Here is a 16,657-nt window from a genome sequence, read left to right on the forward strand (position 1 = left end):
GTCTGGATCCTCCCACTCGTTTCCATTCACTAGAAAGCGTCTGGGAACAGCGTGTCCCACAATGCCCTTGGAAACTACATTTCCCGACATGCGAAGGTGGGGCGCGGCACCCTCCTGTCTTGGGATACGTAGTCCCGGGCCCGCTTGAAGACTACGACTCCCAGCGTGCCCCGCGGCCCAAGGCCAGAAGGGCCCGGACCCGGAGCGCGCTGTGGCTTGCGGCTCCGGGGAGGGATCGCCGGCGAGATGGTGAGCACCGGACCGAGTGCGGGGGGCGGGAGGCGGCTGGGGGTGGGGTCTGGCGCGGAGCGGGGGCTTGGGCACTCGGAGCCGGGATGGCTCGCTCTCCCGCCGGCCCAGTGAAGGAGTGAAAATCCCGCGGCCCGGCAGTCGCCCAGCCCGCAAAGCGATACTCGTCAGGCCTGTCTGCGGCTGTTGAGTGAATGGGAAGCTTGGCGTAAGCAGGCTGCGACGCCACCCCGCCAGTAGTGCACCTAAAGGGGGAGTTACTTCGTCAGTTGAGCCCTCCTTTTCTCCAGGCCACGGGGACAGACCAGGTGGTGGGACTCGGCCTCGTCGCCATTAGCCTGATCATCTTCACCTACTACACCGCCTGGGTGATTCTCTTGGTATGTGTGCTGCCCCCGCCCTCCGTCTTACCTTCCACCCCCGGATCTTGAAGCCGACCCCTAGCACCCATTTAAGCTGCTGTGTGCCGGGCACGGTGCTAGGCGCTTTACCTGCTTCGTCTGGTGAAATCTCCAGAACAGCGCTATGAGGACGATGCTAGAGGTGTCCCAGTGTATAGTTGAGGGAGCTGAGGCTCGGCGAGAACCGCTACCCTTAAGGCCCTTAACCACTACACTGTACGGCCCTGTTACTGATTTGCTTTTGCCTTTGATTGGAGTTCTAGTCCTTCCGGTTATCTTGCTCGCCCCTGGGCATGATGAATGCCAGCGGATTTTGTGAGGGCCTTTAGGTTTTTGTTTTTGTTTCTTTTTCTTGTTGGAAAATTGGTTGGTTACTGCTTAAGAGGCGCAGTGTGGTTGGAAGGCAAAATCTTGCAGAACTTTGGAGGGAAATGTTAGTAAAGAAAACCTGGAGCCCGCTTGAGAACTCCTCACGTGCCTTTGCCCGTGTTGGGCCGTGAGTGGCTTAGGGCAAGTCCCTCCTCTTCTGTTCATTGCCGGGTCCCCAGCACCAACTTAGGGCAGGCACCAGGCAAGTGCCCACGGAACAACTGTTCAGTAAGTGAATGAAGGAAACAAACCCGAACTCCCCAAATACCGTCATCTTAAAGCAAAGCAGGTGCTATACCAGTGCACTGACTGGGGTCAGCCCCGGAGATGGAGGGGGTGGTGGTGTTTGGGCTTGAAGGCCTGGGCAAGACAAGGAATGCTCACCAGAGCTCTGCCCTCGATACCAGCCGTTCATTGACAGCCAACATGTCGTCCACAAGTACTTCCTGCCCCGGGCCTACGCTGTCGCCATCCCACTGGCCGCCGGCCTCCTGCTGCTCCTGTTTGTGGGTAAGTTATCACTCCCTCAACGCTGAGCAGGGCGTCTGCTGGGAGTTCCCACAACCCTCTCCCATCCCTGAACATGCTTCCCCATTTTGCCAGTTGCTGTCCACCTGCTTGAGGCTCCTTGCTGCGCCCCCCTCCCCCAGTTATCCCCTGGGATTTTCCTGTTCATCCTTCAAGACTGTCAGTCAGTAGCCCCTCTGGCCTTCCCTATGCCTCAGGCTCATTGGTCTCAAATGGGATGGCCCCAGTGGGGTGTCTCCCTTTCCCACCCCCGCTCCCTCCACCACCACCATCATCACTCTGTGCACACCTCGATCGCCTCTTACCCCTTCGTCACCCACTGGCTCATGATTCCTGCCCCTCTCTGTCTCCCCCCGGGGTTTAGTGTGTGTCTTCAACATCATTATTATGTTGAAGCTCCTGGAACAGCTCCTGGAACAGGCTGTGGCCCTGAGCTGGTGCTCAAGAAAGCAGTTTGCATGAGTCACCTGGATGACTGGATGGTGGGGTGGGAGGTGGATGTGGGTTAGGCAGGTGTGTGGGCGGACAGGTGGTTGATTGGGTGAGTAGACGGATCATTGGGTGGGTTTGTTCCCTGCAGAATCAAAAACACTAAACATGGCAAATTGCCCGGGGTAGGTGCTCTGGTGGTGTTTGTTGAACACATGTGGGTAGACGTGTGGCTTGCTGAAGGACCAGGGAGGTGATCCTGGCCTGGCGGGTGCTTGGCCCCGCGTGCGGGTCACTTCCACCATGCTGGGCCCTGCTCTGGCCTCCCAGCAGCCCCGAGCCCAGATCTCACGCGGCCTTTCTGGTCTGTGTATTCCAGGAGTGTTCATCACCTACGTGATGCTGAAGAACCAGAAAGTGACCAAAAAGGCTCAGTGAAGGCCCAGTGGGGCTGAGGCTGCCGGCCCTTCCTCTGCCTCCCCTCCAAAGGTGGGGGCACATGGGACGCATCCAGGCACCGCGGCCCCCCCCCCCCCTCAAGCCTGGCTGCCCTGAACACATCCCGGTGGGATGGAGTTGTTTAGAACTGACCACACAGGCCTGCTCCTCCCCTGCTCAACCTTCCGGAAGCCAGGAGGGAGGATTACTTGGAACCTCCCTCTCATCCCTTTCTGGCTCAGGACCTGAAAGATGCTGGTTGTCCCCACCTCACCTTCGGGCTCCCCGTCACCTTTTCCTCAGGGTCCCACCCTCTTGTGTCACTGTCCCTCTTGTCACCTGCTGATGTTGGACTTGGCAGGTTCTGAGGCGTCATGTGACCTTTCCCCACACGTCCTGCTCCTCATCAGAGGCAGCTTTCCCAGGTCTGACACAGCCCCAGGCCCCATGAGGACTTCTGGACCTGGAAAGCCTAAGGGGAGGACTGACAGGCCCTAGGGTTACCACCAGGCCTCAGGGCACATTAGGGTGGCCACAGGGGGCCCCCAGACCAACTGCTCCTCACAGAGGCCCAGTCCCCCAGCCCTGGCGCTAGCCTACTGGGGAGAGCTGAACAATAAACACTGATGATGTGTCTGTCTCTGTGCTATCCCTGACCAGGGAAGCCGGGCTGCTCAGGAACTGGAGAGGGGCTGGTCTCAGGTCGGGAGACCCTGGTTTGTGCAATGAGGGTGCCTCAGGCGCCTCCCAGACTGTCCCTGTGCTGGACACAGGATCAAGTGGGGACTGAAACAGATGTGGATCCAGACAGGTGCAGCCCACAGATGGGAGCTCGGTGGGGGCATGGCAATGTGCCAGATGCCAACCACATCAGCCTGTACTGAGCCTCCCCTGTGCCAGCCCAGCTAGCGCGCACTCGTGTTTTAGGGACCCTCAGGCCAGTCCCCTAAAAGGCCAAGTCCATTGTCCGTCTCTTATACCCAGCAGCCCAACCTAGCATGGCTCTGGGCAGTGAGAGCTGGAGGAACCAGAGCAGGGCTGGCTGTGGTCAGGTTGACTGATCTGGCGCAGGCCCAGCCCTGTCTCCGGGTAATCAACCCCGCCCCCCGCGCAGCCAAGGCTCCGGTCCACAGTTCCTAGTTTAAGGCTCTGTCACGCCTTGGATGTTCACTCTAGTCAGCAGAGGCGGCTCCCTCATCTGAGAACAGAGGCCGACTGCGGGCACACCTCCCCTTCCCTCCCCTGGCCCATCTTCCCCCCTGTCCTCCAGTCCAGGCAGAGCTACGACCTGGGCTTCGGGTTCTGTCCTCTCCCCCTGCTGTGACAGGAGTATCGTGTCTCTGATGGTCCCCCTCTCATTGGAACAACCACTGCCTCCCACTGGGGTCCTCCCTCGGTTTCATGAGCATCCCCAGGCCTCCATATAAAGGACTGTCCATCAACCGAGTAATTTCCTCCGGGTCTCTCCCCTTCGTAGCCAAATTCCGAAAAGGGGGTCCACGTCCGCTGCCTGGATTTCCTCATCTTCGCTGTGCTCGGCATCCTTCCTGGAGGGCTAGATCCACTCCGACCACCAGTGAGCCCATGTTAGTCTGTGACATCCCCCTGGACGCACCCTCAGATGCTCTCAGTGTCTGTGATGACCCATTCTCATACTCCTGCCTCGTGCTCCACTTCTGCCATGAGACAACGTTGGGCTCTTTGGGACTCGGTCACGAGCCTTCTCCCCACAGATCCTGGGTGGCCTTGTCCTCATCCCGGCTCGCCTCCCAAGCCCCCGTGTATTGCATGTGCACCAGCTAACTGCCACTGGATGTCGTAGTGGCACCTCAGATGAAGCCTGTCATGATCTGAGCTCTCAGACGCCCCCTCAGCAATCTGGACCTCCCCTCGTGCCTCGCCCCCTTCCGTGACCGGCATCATCCTGTGACCCTAACCCCAGCCAGAAGCCTGGCAGACATCACTGCCCTTCCTTCTTCAAGCCCCCATCCGCATGACCTCACATCTTGGCAATTCTCCCCTTCTCTCCCTCCCCCACCCCAGTCACCTTCCTGATGCAAAGACACCATCCTCTACCATAAGTCACCAAAAGATTCCTCACTCCCGCCCCCCGCCCACCCACTCTGGCTCCCTCCAATGTGACTATGCATGACAACCATGGCCTTTCTAGAACATCTGAGCGTCTTTCTCATACACATTTAGAATGCTTGTCTGGGTTCTCCACTCCCCTCCCTAAGATGGCCTAAGAGAGCCTGCATGGTCGCTTGTTCGATTCCTTCTCATTCCAGCTACCCTGGCTGGAATTCACTGAGGCCCTTTGCACATCCTACTCACATTGGTTCAACACATGATTGTGAAACACTGGTTTGTGCCAGGCACCAAGCCAAGAAACGGACCCAGCCTGGTTCCTGCCCTCCTGGTGGTCCCATTCTGGGGATGGTGAGGGGGAGATATTAAGAAATAAATGAACAAGACAATTTCCTACAGTGTTGAGTGTGATGAAGAACATTAAAACTAGGTGATGTGAAAAGCATGAGAGCTGGGGACACTTTGAGTCAGTCAAGGTCACAAGAAAGAATAGGGCAAATGAGAGCCTAGGGGAAAGGATTTCAAGCAATGGGAACAGCACCTGCAAAAGCCCCAGGTGTGGAAGAATTTTATTCCTAAGGACCAGCGGGGGGGGGGGGGGGGGGGGGGCGTGTGGCTGTGTGGTGGGTGTAGGGAGAGTGGTTTGAGATGGGCCTGGGGCCGTGGCCGGGGCGAGGGGTGTGGATTTTGTTCCAGTGCAGGGGAAGCCACTGGAGGTTTTAAGCATGAGAGTGACATCATCCGATTTATGCTTTTAAAAGATCACGCTGGCAGCTGTGTTCCTCCCTCTCACCACTGAATCTCCAGGGCCTAGCACTAGCCCTGGCCCAAAGGGAGTGTTCAAAATATGCCCTGAATGAATGCGTGCCCCGGACTTCCTGTGTGACCTGGAGATACTCACTTCTCTCTCCGGACCTTAGTTTTCTCACCCGAGAGGCAGTCCGTGGGGATTTCACGCCAGAGTGAGCGGGTCGGAGTGGATTTAGGTTTCCCGCCTCCCCATGCGGCCCCGAGACCCGAATCCCCCACTTCAGGAGACGAACTAAGGTTGGTGGGGGGGGGGGGGGGAATCTTCCCTTCTGGCGACCTGAAGCAATGCGCTGCGGCCCCGCCCGGGCCTGGACCGCGGTCTGAAGGATGCTGCAGCCCCGGGGGCGGGACCCGCAGGCGATCGCCGGCGCCTCCCGTGCGGATTGGGTGCAGCGGTGACCGGCGCCGCGCTATTGGTCGGTCCAGAAGCAGGGGCGGGGACCCGCTCCCGCAGCGCGGCGGCGGGGACACGGCCAGAGCCCGGGAAGCTGCTGCGGGGGTGATGGCCGCGCCGAGCCCGGGGCCCCGCGAGGTAGGTGCGGACCCAAAAGAGGACAGGAGAGGAAAGGGTTGGGGGTCAGGGTCCAGGCCTCCCCTCCCAGGGTAGCGCGGACACAGACCCCCCAATCCAAGCCCCGGAGGGGTCCTGCCCTGGGCGGGGACCAGGACACGCCCCACAGGGGGCCGCAGGTATGCAGGGGAAGTCTGGCGGTTATCCCCAGAGAACTTCCTCAGTTTTCTCATCGCGAAAATGGAGGTGATTATAAAAGCTCCTCCTTCATAGGGCTGTCAGGAAGTCAGACTCTCAGCCAGTGCTGGGCACATGGTGGGTGCCCACTACTAATGGGTCAGCTGCTGCGAGCTCAGCTTCATGCTGACCCTCCGCTCGGCCTGGAGGAACTTCAGTCGAATAGATGCCCCCGTCCCTGGCGTCACAGCTCCCACTATCAAGGGTTCCTGGGCATGGAGCTCAAACTGCCACGAAGGAGTTATTATAGTTCTCATTTTACAGAGGAGAAAACGAGATGCAGAAAGGTTAGGTGACTTACCTAAGATCACACAGCTGGTGAGAGACAGGTTTGTCTGCGGAAAGCATTCTCTACCTACTGATAATAATAACCATCGTTCTATTCTGGGTGCTGACTGCATGCCAGGCACTGGGCGGCCCATCACAACACCCAGTGAGGTGGGTACCAGCATTCTCCCTATTTTGCAAGCGAGGAAACGGAGGCAGAGAGTGATAACAGGAGGGCTCACGAGTACTAGAGGTGGGACGCAAACCCAGGTCTTTCCCCTCTGGAATGCTTCTGTGTGCTCACTGCTTCTTGTGTTTCCTGCCGCCAGGTCCTGGCCCCCTCCCCAGAGGCTGGATGCAGACCAGCCACCTCGACCTCTGGCCGCCGTGGCCTCCTCTGGCGTCTACGAGACAAGCAGGCTCGCCTTGGCCTGTTTGAGATCGGCCCGGGGCATGAGCTGCACCAGCTGACATGTATGATGCAGGCAGGGCTGTGGGCTGCCACTCAGGTCTCCATGGACCACCCACCCACAGTGAGTGGCTGATCTGTGCCATGCACCTCAACAGTACCAAGGGCAAGACTGCGCCGATGGCCTGTCTTGTTAATACTGCAGGACTGGGGATGAGAGGGCTATGAGAGGAGGAAGTCGGGGGCTTGGGGGTGCAGGGAGGGACATGCTGGGGTGGGGGCTGAGGCCAGGAAGCCACACAGCCCAGTGCGTGTTGGGGAGGCGAAGGCCCCCTTAAACCCAGGTGGTTGGTGTGTGATCTAGTTGGGCCTCTTCTTCTTTGGGCCTCAGAGTCCCCATCTGTATAATGGGTAGGGGGGACTGTATTCCTTGGTCTCTGAGGCCCTCCTAGCTCTGCTAGGGTGCGTGGCTGAGAAAGGACCCCACCCCCACCCTGCCAGCCTGGCCCATCCTCCCGGGAGCTCAGGCTGGGGCCAGGCTGGCTCAGCAGAAAGGGTCGCCCAACTGCAAGCTCAGCAGCTGGACGGAGCCCGAGCAAGCACGTGTGTTGTTTGTGTGTGTGCACACATGTGCACAGTGTGACCACAGCCCATAGGCCAAGTCCTGGCACATGGACCTAGAGGTCCAGGAAGAGTGTCGGAGCCCGACAAGAGGTCCTCTAACTCTCATCACCTGCTGCCAATCTAACATGGCTCCCCAGTACTCAGCATGGCCTCAGGACCTTGCTGGCTCAAGTCCAAGAGCCAGCTGTCCAGCTGCATCCATACTCCATCCTTCCTTTACCTACTGCAACCACTTGGGCCCTCTTGCTCTTCCCGGTGGCCACCAGTGCTGTTCCCCCTGCTGTGAGCACCAGGCACGTCCTCTCCACCACCTTTCAGATTTCAGCTTAGAGGTCACCTCCCCCAAGAAGCCTTCCCTGATCCTGCCTCTCTCACACTGAGTCAGGCAGGTCCCTTGGCTTTAAGGCCATCCCCTTTCACTGGGATGGCCTCCGGCTTCACTTGGCCAACACGTGCATCTGGGTGAATGGACCAGGCTCTGAGTTCTGGTGCTTGTTGGCTGGAGCAATCAGACTGTGGAAAGAGGGTGAGGCCAGAGGCAGGGCTCTTGGAGATCCTGGGGCTGAGACTTGCCCTGAACCCCTCCACCCCTCCCTGTAGGGACCACCCACCGAGGAGGATTTCTCTGAGGTCCTGACCCAGGTTCACGAGGTAGGAAGCCCAAGACTGCTGCATGGGAGGGGCGTGTACTGGTGTTCCTTCTCTGTCCTCGGTCTCCCCCTTTGTGCGGTGGGAGTGCTGACTTGCCTCAGGGCCTTGTGGGAAGGATGTGATTACCCTGACCCTCCCACGCTAGGGCCAACTGCACACACCTGGCCCCCGTGGACACTCTTGGGCCTGCTTTTCCTCCCCTGCAGGGCTTCGAGCTGGGCACCCTGGCCGGCCCGGCCTTCGCCTGGCTACGCCACTCCCTAGGCCTGGCTGAGGGAGACTATCAGGCGGCATTAGGCCCAGGTGGCCCCTACCTGCAGTTCCTCAGCACCTCCAAGAGCAAGGCCAGCTTCTTCCTGTCGTGAGCTGGCAGCAGGGGTGGGGAAGGGGTGGGAGTGTTGTTCTTGGGTGAAGCGGGGGGGAGGCGGAGAAGAGAAACAGGATGGCAAGGTCGGGGAGGGCCAGGGCCAGGTAGGGATCAGACGGAGGAGGAGAGGGAGGACGGGAGGTGACAAGGGTGGAGGTGGGGAGACCTCCACCCTGGGCCTGGGGAGACAGATACACATTCGGGCAGAGGGCCTGATGGGGGCCGCTCCAGCCCTGCCTGACCAGTGACCTCTCCCTCCGCCCCAGCCACGATCAACGCTTCTTCCTGAAGACCCAGCGCCGCCGGGAGGTGCGGGCGCTGCTCGCCCACCTGCCCCGCTACGTGCAGCACCTGCGGCGGCACCCGCACTCGCTGCTTGCGCGGTTGCTGGGTACGACCGGCCAGGAGCCCGGGACTGCGGGGCTGGGGGAGGGAAGAGAGAGCGGAGGAGGAGGGTAGGGAGTGGGGCGGTTCCCAGGATGGGGGGTGTAGGGGATCCGAGCCCGAGCGGGGCGGAGGGAACCGATCCGCCGGCCGCGGATAGTTCCGTGGGGGGCGTGTCCTAGATGTTCCCGTAGGGGAAAGGTGGTGTCTGGATGGGCGGGGCCTAAAGGGGGCGGTGTCGATTGACAGTCCCTTGTGGGGAGGGTATGTGGGTGGAGTCACGCCTGAGGACCGCGCACCTCTGGGGCTGCCTGGAGCCGGGCCCAGTCGGGACCTCTACCCAAGCCGAGGAAGAGGTCTGGGCGCGCGGCCTGGAGGGGCGGGCTCGGGAGGCGGTGGACCTCGAGAAGGAGGCGAGGCCTGGCGCCGGGCCTAGGTTGGGATGGGCCCAGGGGTGTCGAGTTTGGGGCCCCTCACCTGGCGCCCTCTCCCCTTCCAGGAGTGCACAGTCTGCGGGTGGCTCGGGGAAAGAAGGTGGGTGAGGCCGAGGCGAGGGGGCCGGGTCAGAGGGGGCGGCTGGAGGGTGAGATCCTGTCCTCCCTCACTCCCTACCCCCGTCCCCAGAAATTCTTCATCATCATGCAGAGCGTCTTCTATCCCGCCGGCCGCATCTCTGAGAGGTGAGTCGCCTCACAGGGCCCCGGCCCCACGCGGGACGTGCCACCTGCAGCACCCATTCCCCCCCCCCCCAGATAGATGCGAAACTGGGGCCCAGGGAGGAGAAGGGACATCCCCAAGGTCTCCTAATGGATCAGAGGCAGTGCTAGGCACGCCCAGCGTCTCTTGGGCACTCAGGATGCACTGGGCACTCGAGTCTTCGCATTCATTGCCTTCTTTATTCCCAGAACGGTTCTGAGGGGCAGGTGTGGTTATCATGCCCATTTTATAGATGAGAAGCTGAAGACAAGGAGGGGCAGCTACTCTGCGAGGAACAGGGATTCGAACCCAGCCTCTTATTGCACATGCCCTCTGTGCCTCCTAACCCCGACTCTGCCTGCAGGGTCTCCATTAGTGCTCCCCTGGGGCCACGGACTTCCTTCAAGCCCTCCTGGTGCTGCTGTCTAGGGTTGGATGCCTGTGTCTGGAACACCTCCAGGGATGACAGGGTGCTAAGAGGCAGGCACAAGCAGGGGTAAAGCCTGAACTGGGCTTCCAAAGGCCTGAGTTCAAATTCCTGCTCTGCCTTCTTTTTTTCCCCCTTAGTTTATTTATTTATTAATTTTAAAAAATATTTTATTTATTTTTGAGAGAGAAAGAGTGAGAGCGGGGAGGGGCAGAGAGAGAGGGAGACACAGAACCTGAAGCAGGCTTCAGGCTCCAATGTGATGCGGAGCTTGAACCCCCAAGCCTCGAGATCATGACCTGAGCTGAAGTCAGATGTTTACCCGACTGAGCCACCCAGGTGCCCCACCCCCACCCCCGCTCTATTCTTTACTTACGGTGTGGGCAAGTCAAAGAAAACTCTGGGCCTTTTTCTTCATCTGTGACATGGGGACAATAATGGAATGGGGTTGTGCTGAGGATTTGAACGTCCACCCGGTGGAAGCTCTTGTTTCTTGGTTCCCTGTGTGTGTCAGTCTGTGTCAACCTGAATTCTGTCATCCCCTTTCTGTCATACCCCCTCACAGGTATGATATAAAGGGCTGTGAGGTGAGCCGATGGGTGGAGCCAGCCCCTGAGGGTAGCCCTCTTGTCCTCGTGCTGAAGGACCTCAACTTTCAAGGCAAGACCATCGACCTGGGTGAGCCATGGGGACAGTCAGTGGCTGCTCTTTCTCCATTCTGGGTGAAGTTAGAAGGGTGTCCCTGGCACTGCCCTCTGCCTGAGTCATTAAGAGCCCGGGGTCTAGAGTCAGGCAGAGCAGAGTTCAAATCCTAGCTCCACGACTTACCCACTAGGTGACCAGGGCAAAACTACAGATGAGTTTCCTCATCTGTGACGTGGGACAGTAATGACACCTGCCCTCTTGGGGCAGATATGTGTGGAGCCCTCAGCACCTTGCCTGGCACACGATGAGCACTCAAGTGGGGGCACTGATGCTCTGGCAGGGCCCCAGCGGAGCTGGCTCCTCCACCAGATGGAACTGGACACCGCCTTCCTCCGGGAGCTCAACGTGCTGGATTACAGCCTTCTGATGGCCTTCCAGCGCCTCCACGAGGATGAGAGGGGCCCGGGCAGCAGCCTCATCTTCCGCACGGCCAGGTGGGCCCCCCCTACAGGGCAAGGGCAAGAATGAGGTGACGGGAGCCTGAGAGCGATGGGTGGTGAGGTGGGAAGACAGTACAGACGAAGGCTCAGAGACTGGAAAGTGCAGCGTGTGTGTGTCCACGTGTGCGTGTGTCCACGTGTAGGGTGAAGGGCTGGAGAAGCCTGGCTGGCAGGGTGGCAGGGGGGACACATGCGGAGAGCAGCCGAGGACAGAACAGGGGAGATCCAGCTGGACAAGGACTTCGGTGCTGATTTAAAGAATCTGCCCACTTTCCTGAAGGGGTGTGGAGCCATGGAAGACTTCAGAACAGTTTTCAGACCTATTTAATTTTTACTTTAGAAGGAGCCCTTGCCCTTTAACCCCGTAATTCTACTTCTAGGACCCTGGGGTCATCACCATGGGCACCATCATCACGGTGTTCCCCTGCCTTGTAGTAGCAACTGTTCTTTGCATGCTGGCCACGAGCCTCATTAAGGTGGGCTCCTTCCCATTTTAGAGATGTGATAAGTGAGGTTCAGAGACGGGAAGTGAGGTTGTAGAATGACTTCTGAGGATTCATGTTAGTCCTTGGTTGGTTACTTTGATTTCAATCCTCCAAGGCCCACCTTTGTGACCGAACAGGGTTAAGTAGGGGTTAAGGAAGGCACATTAAGGAAAGAAGCCCAACCATCTGGTGGGTGGAAAAGAAAAGTGAAAGATGATGTCCTCTCATCTGGCCTCCAAACCCACCCTTTGGAGGAAGACCTTGGGATGGGTGAGGCTTGGGCAGAACCCAGATTAACAGCTCCCCACAGTCCTGTGGCTGGCCTGACCACATCCTGACCAGAGGGTGAAATTCCTGCCATGGGGCGCAGGTCTGCCCATCCAAACTAGGTCAGCTTCTGCCTTGCCCTCTGCCCCCATCTGGGGCTTAGATTACAGCTGTCATTCAGCCGGTAAACCCTAGTTTGCATATAGTGGTTGTTGTCATATTGAAATTTGCTAGCTGGTAAGTTGCCATGTTCCAGCCCCACCCCTACCAGTTCCCAGCCCCCCATTCAGAGAAAGACCCCTCCCCGCCCCCTCCCAGCACCGCACGGCATCGCAATGCAAAGGACACTAGCGGTTTGCCCAGTCTCCCACACGACTGGGTTCTGATTGGTCGATGCCTGGGCAGGGCCTGTCTTTCATTGGCTTATTTCCCTCCGCGACACTTCCCCAACTTCCCTCCACCCCCAAGAGGACGAAATAGGGAATTGAACCTGCTTTGGGCTGTGACTGGGACCCAGCCAAAGGCATCTTCGGATTTGGAATACATTTGGAAGGCATCCCATCCCCCAACACACACATCATCTATAAACCGGAATTGGACTTTGTTCACAAGGTTTCTTTCAGCTCTGCCACCCCGAAACCTCCAGAGATGGACGACCCCAAATAGAAGTTTGGGAAATACCCCAACACCAGACTTGCCCAAAGTGACCCGGCGAATAAAATGCAGAGCCAGGGTCTGCGTGACCCAAATGCTCTAGACAACAGAAATGTAACGCGAATCACACATGTGGTTTTAAATTGTCTAGCAGCCTCTTTAGAGAAGTAAAAAGAAACAGGTAAAACTAATTGTAAGAATATATTTGTTACTCAATACACCCCAAATTTTATCGTTTCATCATCTAATCAATATAAACATTTATGAGGTATTTTACATTCTTTTTCTCATACTGTCTTGGAAATTCAGTCTGTATTTTACTCTTAGAGCGTATCTCAGTTGGGACTGGCCGCAGTTTAATGCTCAATGGCCACGTATGGCTAGTGGCTACGTATTGGACAGTGCAACTCTAGACCATCATCCACACTTTACTCGGCCTCCCAGTTCATCTGACGTCATAGGCCTGGCACACAGGAGTTGTGGGAATGAGCGGAGGAAGCGCAGGGTCAGCGCAGAATCACCGCGGGCGCGCCGGGGCTAGGCTTGCGGGAACCCTTTGGCCGGGGCGCCCCTGGAGGAGGCAGTAGCCTCACCCACCTGTCGGCCGCCAGGTCTGTGCGAGGGGTACAGAGCCCGGAGGAGCCGGGATCCCAGAACCGCCGGCTGCTGCCCGACTCCCCCAACGCCTTACACATCCTGGACGGGCCGGAGCAACGCTATTTCCTGGGCCTCGTGGATCTCGCTACGGTCTACGGGCTCCGCAAGCGGCTGGAGCATTTATGGAAGACGCTGCGCTACCCAGGTCGGACCTTCTCCACCGTCAGCCCCGCTCGCTACGCCCGTCGCCTCTGCCAGTGGGTGGAGGCTCATACCGAGTGACCCGCGCCCGTCGCTCTCTCGCATCTGGACAATGGGCACACGCCGGGAACCAGGGTTCCAGTCTGGCCCCGGCGGCGGGTCGGCCTCCCTTCACCTGCTGTTCCTCCCTTTGGCCTCCAGAGGGCAGCATCCCCTAACTAATACCATGACAACACAGCCTCATTTGGTGGTGATGACTGGTTCGGCGTTGTGCCAGGGACTCCCCAACATTAGCTCGATTAATCTTCAAAAAAAAAAAAAAAATGCTATTATTCTCTTTTTACAGACCATGAATTGGAGGCTCAGGGGGTGAAGGTACTGAGCAAGATCATTCAGCAATAAATGCTGGAACCAGGACTCGACTATGCCTTTTGGACTCAGGAGCCTGTATTCTTACCCACCAGCTCCCTTAGCCCTGTCTTCATGCTCTGGGGAATGGTGTAGGCTGAAGGCTCCAGCCAAGCCCCTTTGTCGTCCAGATGGGGAAACTGAGGCCCAGAGACTTTAATGGGCTTACCCATGGGTAAGTGGAAAGGCCAGCCCAAGATCCCAGGTCTCCTTACCTCCTGTCCACTGGCCTTTTGGGGTGGTTCCTGTGGCTCCTGCTTCTCTAGGGATGCAGGCAGGAGAAGGGGAGGTTTTGGGGGGGGGGGGGCTGCATCTCTGGAAGACACTATGTTAGGACCCACCATTGATCTTGAGTAAGTTCTTCCTTCCTCTGGAAGTCGCTCTTCTCATCTGCGAAAGGGGGACAGGGGTTGGTGGTCAGACCAAGGGCCTGGCCACACAGACAATACCAGCAGCAAAGAAGTACAGTGCGTGCACAGCCCCTGATCATCCCTTCTCCTTCCTCCAGGAACCTCCAGCCTGGCCTCTGACCCTGGCCCAATCCAACCATGCCCAAGTGGGCCTCTCCTCTAGAGCTGCTCTGGGGCCTGGCTGTGTGACCAGGGCAAGGTGCTAAACCTCTCTGTGCTTCAGTGGTCGAATCCGTAAAATGGAAAGGATGAAAGTGGACTTCGTTAACTCATTAAATATTTATTGAGCACCTACTATGTGGCAGGCCCTCTACTGGGTGGTGGGGACCTGGGGAGCAAGATCCACAGATTCCACAGATTCCACAGTTCTCTCCCTCACAGAACTCACAGTCTAGGGAGAGATTGTGACAAAAGCAGCCCAGTGTGACAGAGCCTCATGAGGGAGCATGGGGCCATGGTGCTGAGGGAAGGGGCCTCCACCTAACAACTTGACTCCAACGTTTTAACTGAGACCAGAAGAGTCCGATGCAGCCCTGGGAGTCAGGCCAAGGTCATGGCAAAGGTCTGGGGTGAGAGAGAGCCCCTGACAAGAGAGAGAAACATCTCACCGTGGGAGGGACAGTGTGTTGGTGGTGGGATTTTGTGGGCCAAGAGCTGACCCCTCAGGACTGGAGCTTGACCTTGGGAAAGCCCTTCAGCCGATACCAAACATTGCCATTCCACTAGCCTTTAGAGGAAATGAAGAAAAATGGTGGGGAGGGAAGGGAGAGGGAAGGGAAGTTGAATGCCACCGCCCTGGAGTGTGGGCTTCTGGAATGCGTGTACAATTGTCCTCACCCCTAGTTGTCTGGGTGACCTTGGGTGATATTCACCCTCTCTGAACTGGCACAAGCCACAGAGAATTTCTTGTTTGGGCTCAGCAGGAAGTTGAGACATGGAGGCCTTAAGGTCATCACTCAGGAGGTGGGTGGGTTGAGGAAACTGTGGCTGTGGGGCAGCACAGAAGGTTTGGCCCTACATTTCCCCAGGGTCTGGGTCTGACAGGACTGGAGCCTGAGAGTCCTGCACTCAGATGAGCATGACTCAGCCCCTCCCCTAGCTGGGGTCTCTCACAATGGGCTGAGCCAGAGCCTGAGGCTGGAGAGGGACATGACTTATCCGAGATCTCACAGGGCCCAGGACTCCTGGTTGTCCTAAATTGCTCATTCAACAGACATGATCTAGCACATCGTGCTGGATGATTACTATGAAAAAGACCAATCAAGGTGAAACTTAGAGGGATGGGCATGCACTGTCACATAGAGTAGTTGGCCAGGGCCTTTCTGAAGAGGTGACATGACAGTTGAGCTGAATGGCCGGAAGGAGCTGGCCAGAAGGAGCTGGCTATGTGACTAGAGCAGTCCGGGTAGAGGATACAGCAAGTGCAAAGGTCCTGAGGTAGGAATGAGCTCAGTGTGATTGGGGGTCAGAAGGGTGACCAGGGTGAGCAGATGGTGATTAAGAAGAAAACAGGAGTTCAGACTGTACAGGGCCTGGTAGGTCAGGATAAAGAGTGGACTTTTGCAAAAACCAAATTGAAGAGCTTTATCTGAGCCTGCAGGACTTCCCGGTGTCAGTTCTACTGTGGATTTATGATTCTCATCTGCTCGGGGAGCCCAGGACATTTGGGCACATCCTTGTTTCCATGTGGCCAGGGGGGTGTTGCCTCTTTAGAGAAAGAATCCTCACATCAGGTCACCAGCCATTGTGGGTAATGAATGGATCTGTGGGGAATTCCTCACAACTGTCCCCTTAGGGTTGAGTCTATGAGGAAGAAGAGAAACGTGAAGGATGAAGACTGGGGGTCAGGGGCAGAAGGACGCAGGCTTTGTGTGCCTGGCCTTGTGTGAATGAGACCACAGAGAGAGTTTGAACTTGGGCCACCACCCTTGAACTATGCCCAGGCTAGGGTGCAGGGACAAAGTAGGCCCATGCTCAAAGGAGGCCCAGGGACAGGGCTTGACTCAGCATGCCCTCCCCGCAATAGGATGGGGAGAGTCATGGCCGACTTGGTTTTGCACCTGAGCAGGTAGCCTTGGGAAGTTGCTGATCTGGGTGTGGATCAGAACGTGGATACCTTGGCATCGTGCCCACGTCAGAGCCTTTGAGAAAAAGGTGAATGGAGTTTGAAATGGGGTCTGAGAAGGAACCTAGCCTGGATCTCAGGGGAAGGCCCCACAGAGGGAGGTGGGTGTGGTGGAGGTGGTAAGACCTCCATAGGTAAGACCTTTATGCTGGCCCATAAAGCATTATATAAAAAAAAAAAAAAAAAAAAAAAAATGCTTCAGATGGAAAATGTGCCCTCTCCTTCACCACAGGCCCACTATTCCCTATTGCCCCATATCTGCTCTTTCGACCCTTTGTGGCTCCTGACCGTGCTAGAGTTTGAAATCCCCAAGGGACCCCATTTGGGCCTTCAAATGGGACACATTGCAGCCTCTGTGGGGGTGCAACACTGAGTTGGTTGGGGTCTGGAGGACACTTTGGGAGGGGGTGTTTGGGAGGTGAAAATAGGTGGCCACTGCGTGGCAGTGAGACTGCCCGGGGTTCGAATCCTAACAGTGTC

At 57.5% G+C, this 16,657-nt stretch overlaps 2 protein-coding genes across 5 annotated transcripts; both read left to right on the top strand.

Moving 5' to 3' along the window:
• The first annotated feature begins 129 nt into the window (after positions 1 to 129).
• Positions 130 to 3,050, top strand: DPM2 (dolichyl-phosphate mannosyltransferase subunit 2, regulatory). The gene is made up of 4 exons (XM_058694005.1): positions 130 to 249; positions 540 to 629; positions 1,427 to 1,529; positions 2,356 to 3,050. Exons 1-4 carry the CDS (start codon positions 247 to 249, stop codon positions 2,412 to 2,414), a joined length of 255 nt encoding a protein of 84 aa, XP_058549988.1. The 5' UTR covers positions 130 to 246; the 3' UTR covers positions 2,415 to 3,050.
• Positions 3,051 to 5,179: 2,129 nt separating this feature from the next.
• PIP5KL1 (phosphatidylinositol-4-phosphate 5-kinase like 1) lies at positions 5,180 to 14,346 on the top strand. 4 transcript variants are annotated; one of them, XR_009251392.1, is made up of 11 exons: positions 5,180 to 5,844; positions 6,657 to 6,860; positions 7,961 to 8,011; positions 8,218 to 8,372; positions 8,645 to 8,769; positions 9,262 to 9,296; positions 9,387 to 9,442; positions 10,451 to 10,563; positions 10,871 to 11,024; positions 13,048 to 13,817; positions 14,151 to 14,346. XR_009251392.1 is itself a non-coding variant. In XM_058694006.1 (10 exons), exons 1-10 carry the CDS (start codon positions 5,815 to 5,817, stop codon positions 13,313 to 13,315), a joined length of 1,191 nt encoding a protein of 396 aa, XP_058549989.1. In that variant the 5' UTR covers positions 5,180 to 5,814; the 3' UTR covers positions 13,316 to 14,346. The 4 variants fall into 4 exon arrangements, 1 of the variants encoding a protein (XP_058549989.1); XM_058694006.1 differs by having other exon boundaries at positions 13,048 to 14,346; XR_009251393.1 differs by lacking the exons at positions 5,180 to 5,844; positions 6,657 to 6,860; positions 7,961 to 8,011; positions 8,218 to 8,372 and having other exon boundaries at positions 8,436 to 8,769.
• Positions 14,347 to 16,657: the final 2,311 nt, after the last annotated feature.

This window comes from Neofelis nebulosa, chromosome 12, assembly GCF_028018385.1.
Source record: "Neofelis nebulosa isolate mNeoNeb1 chromosome 12, mNeoNeb1.pri, whole genome shotgun sequence".
NCBI lineage: Eukaryota > Metazoa > Chordata > Mammalia > Carnivora > Felidae > Neofelis > Neofelis nebulosa.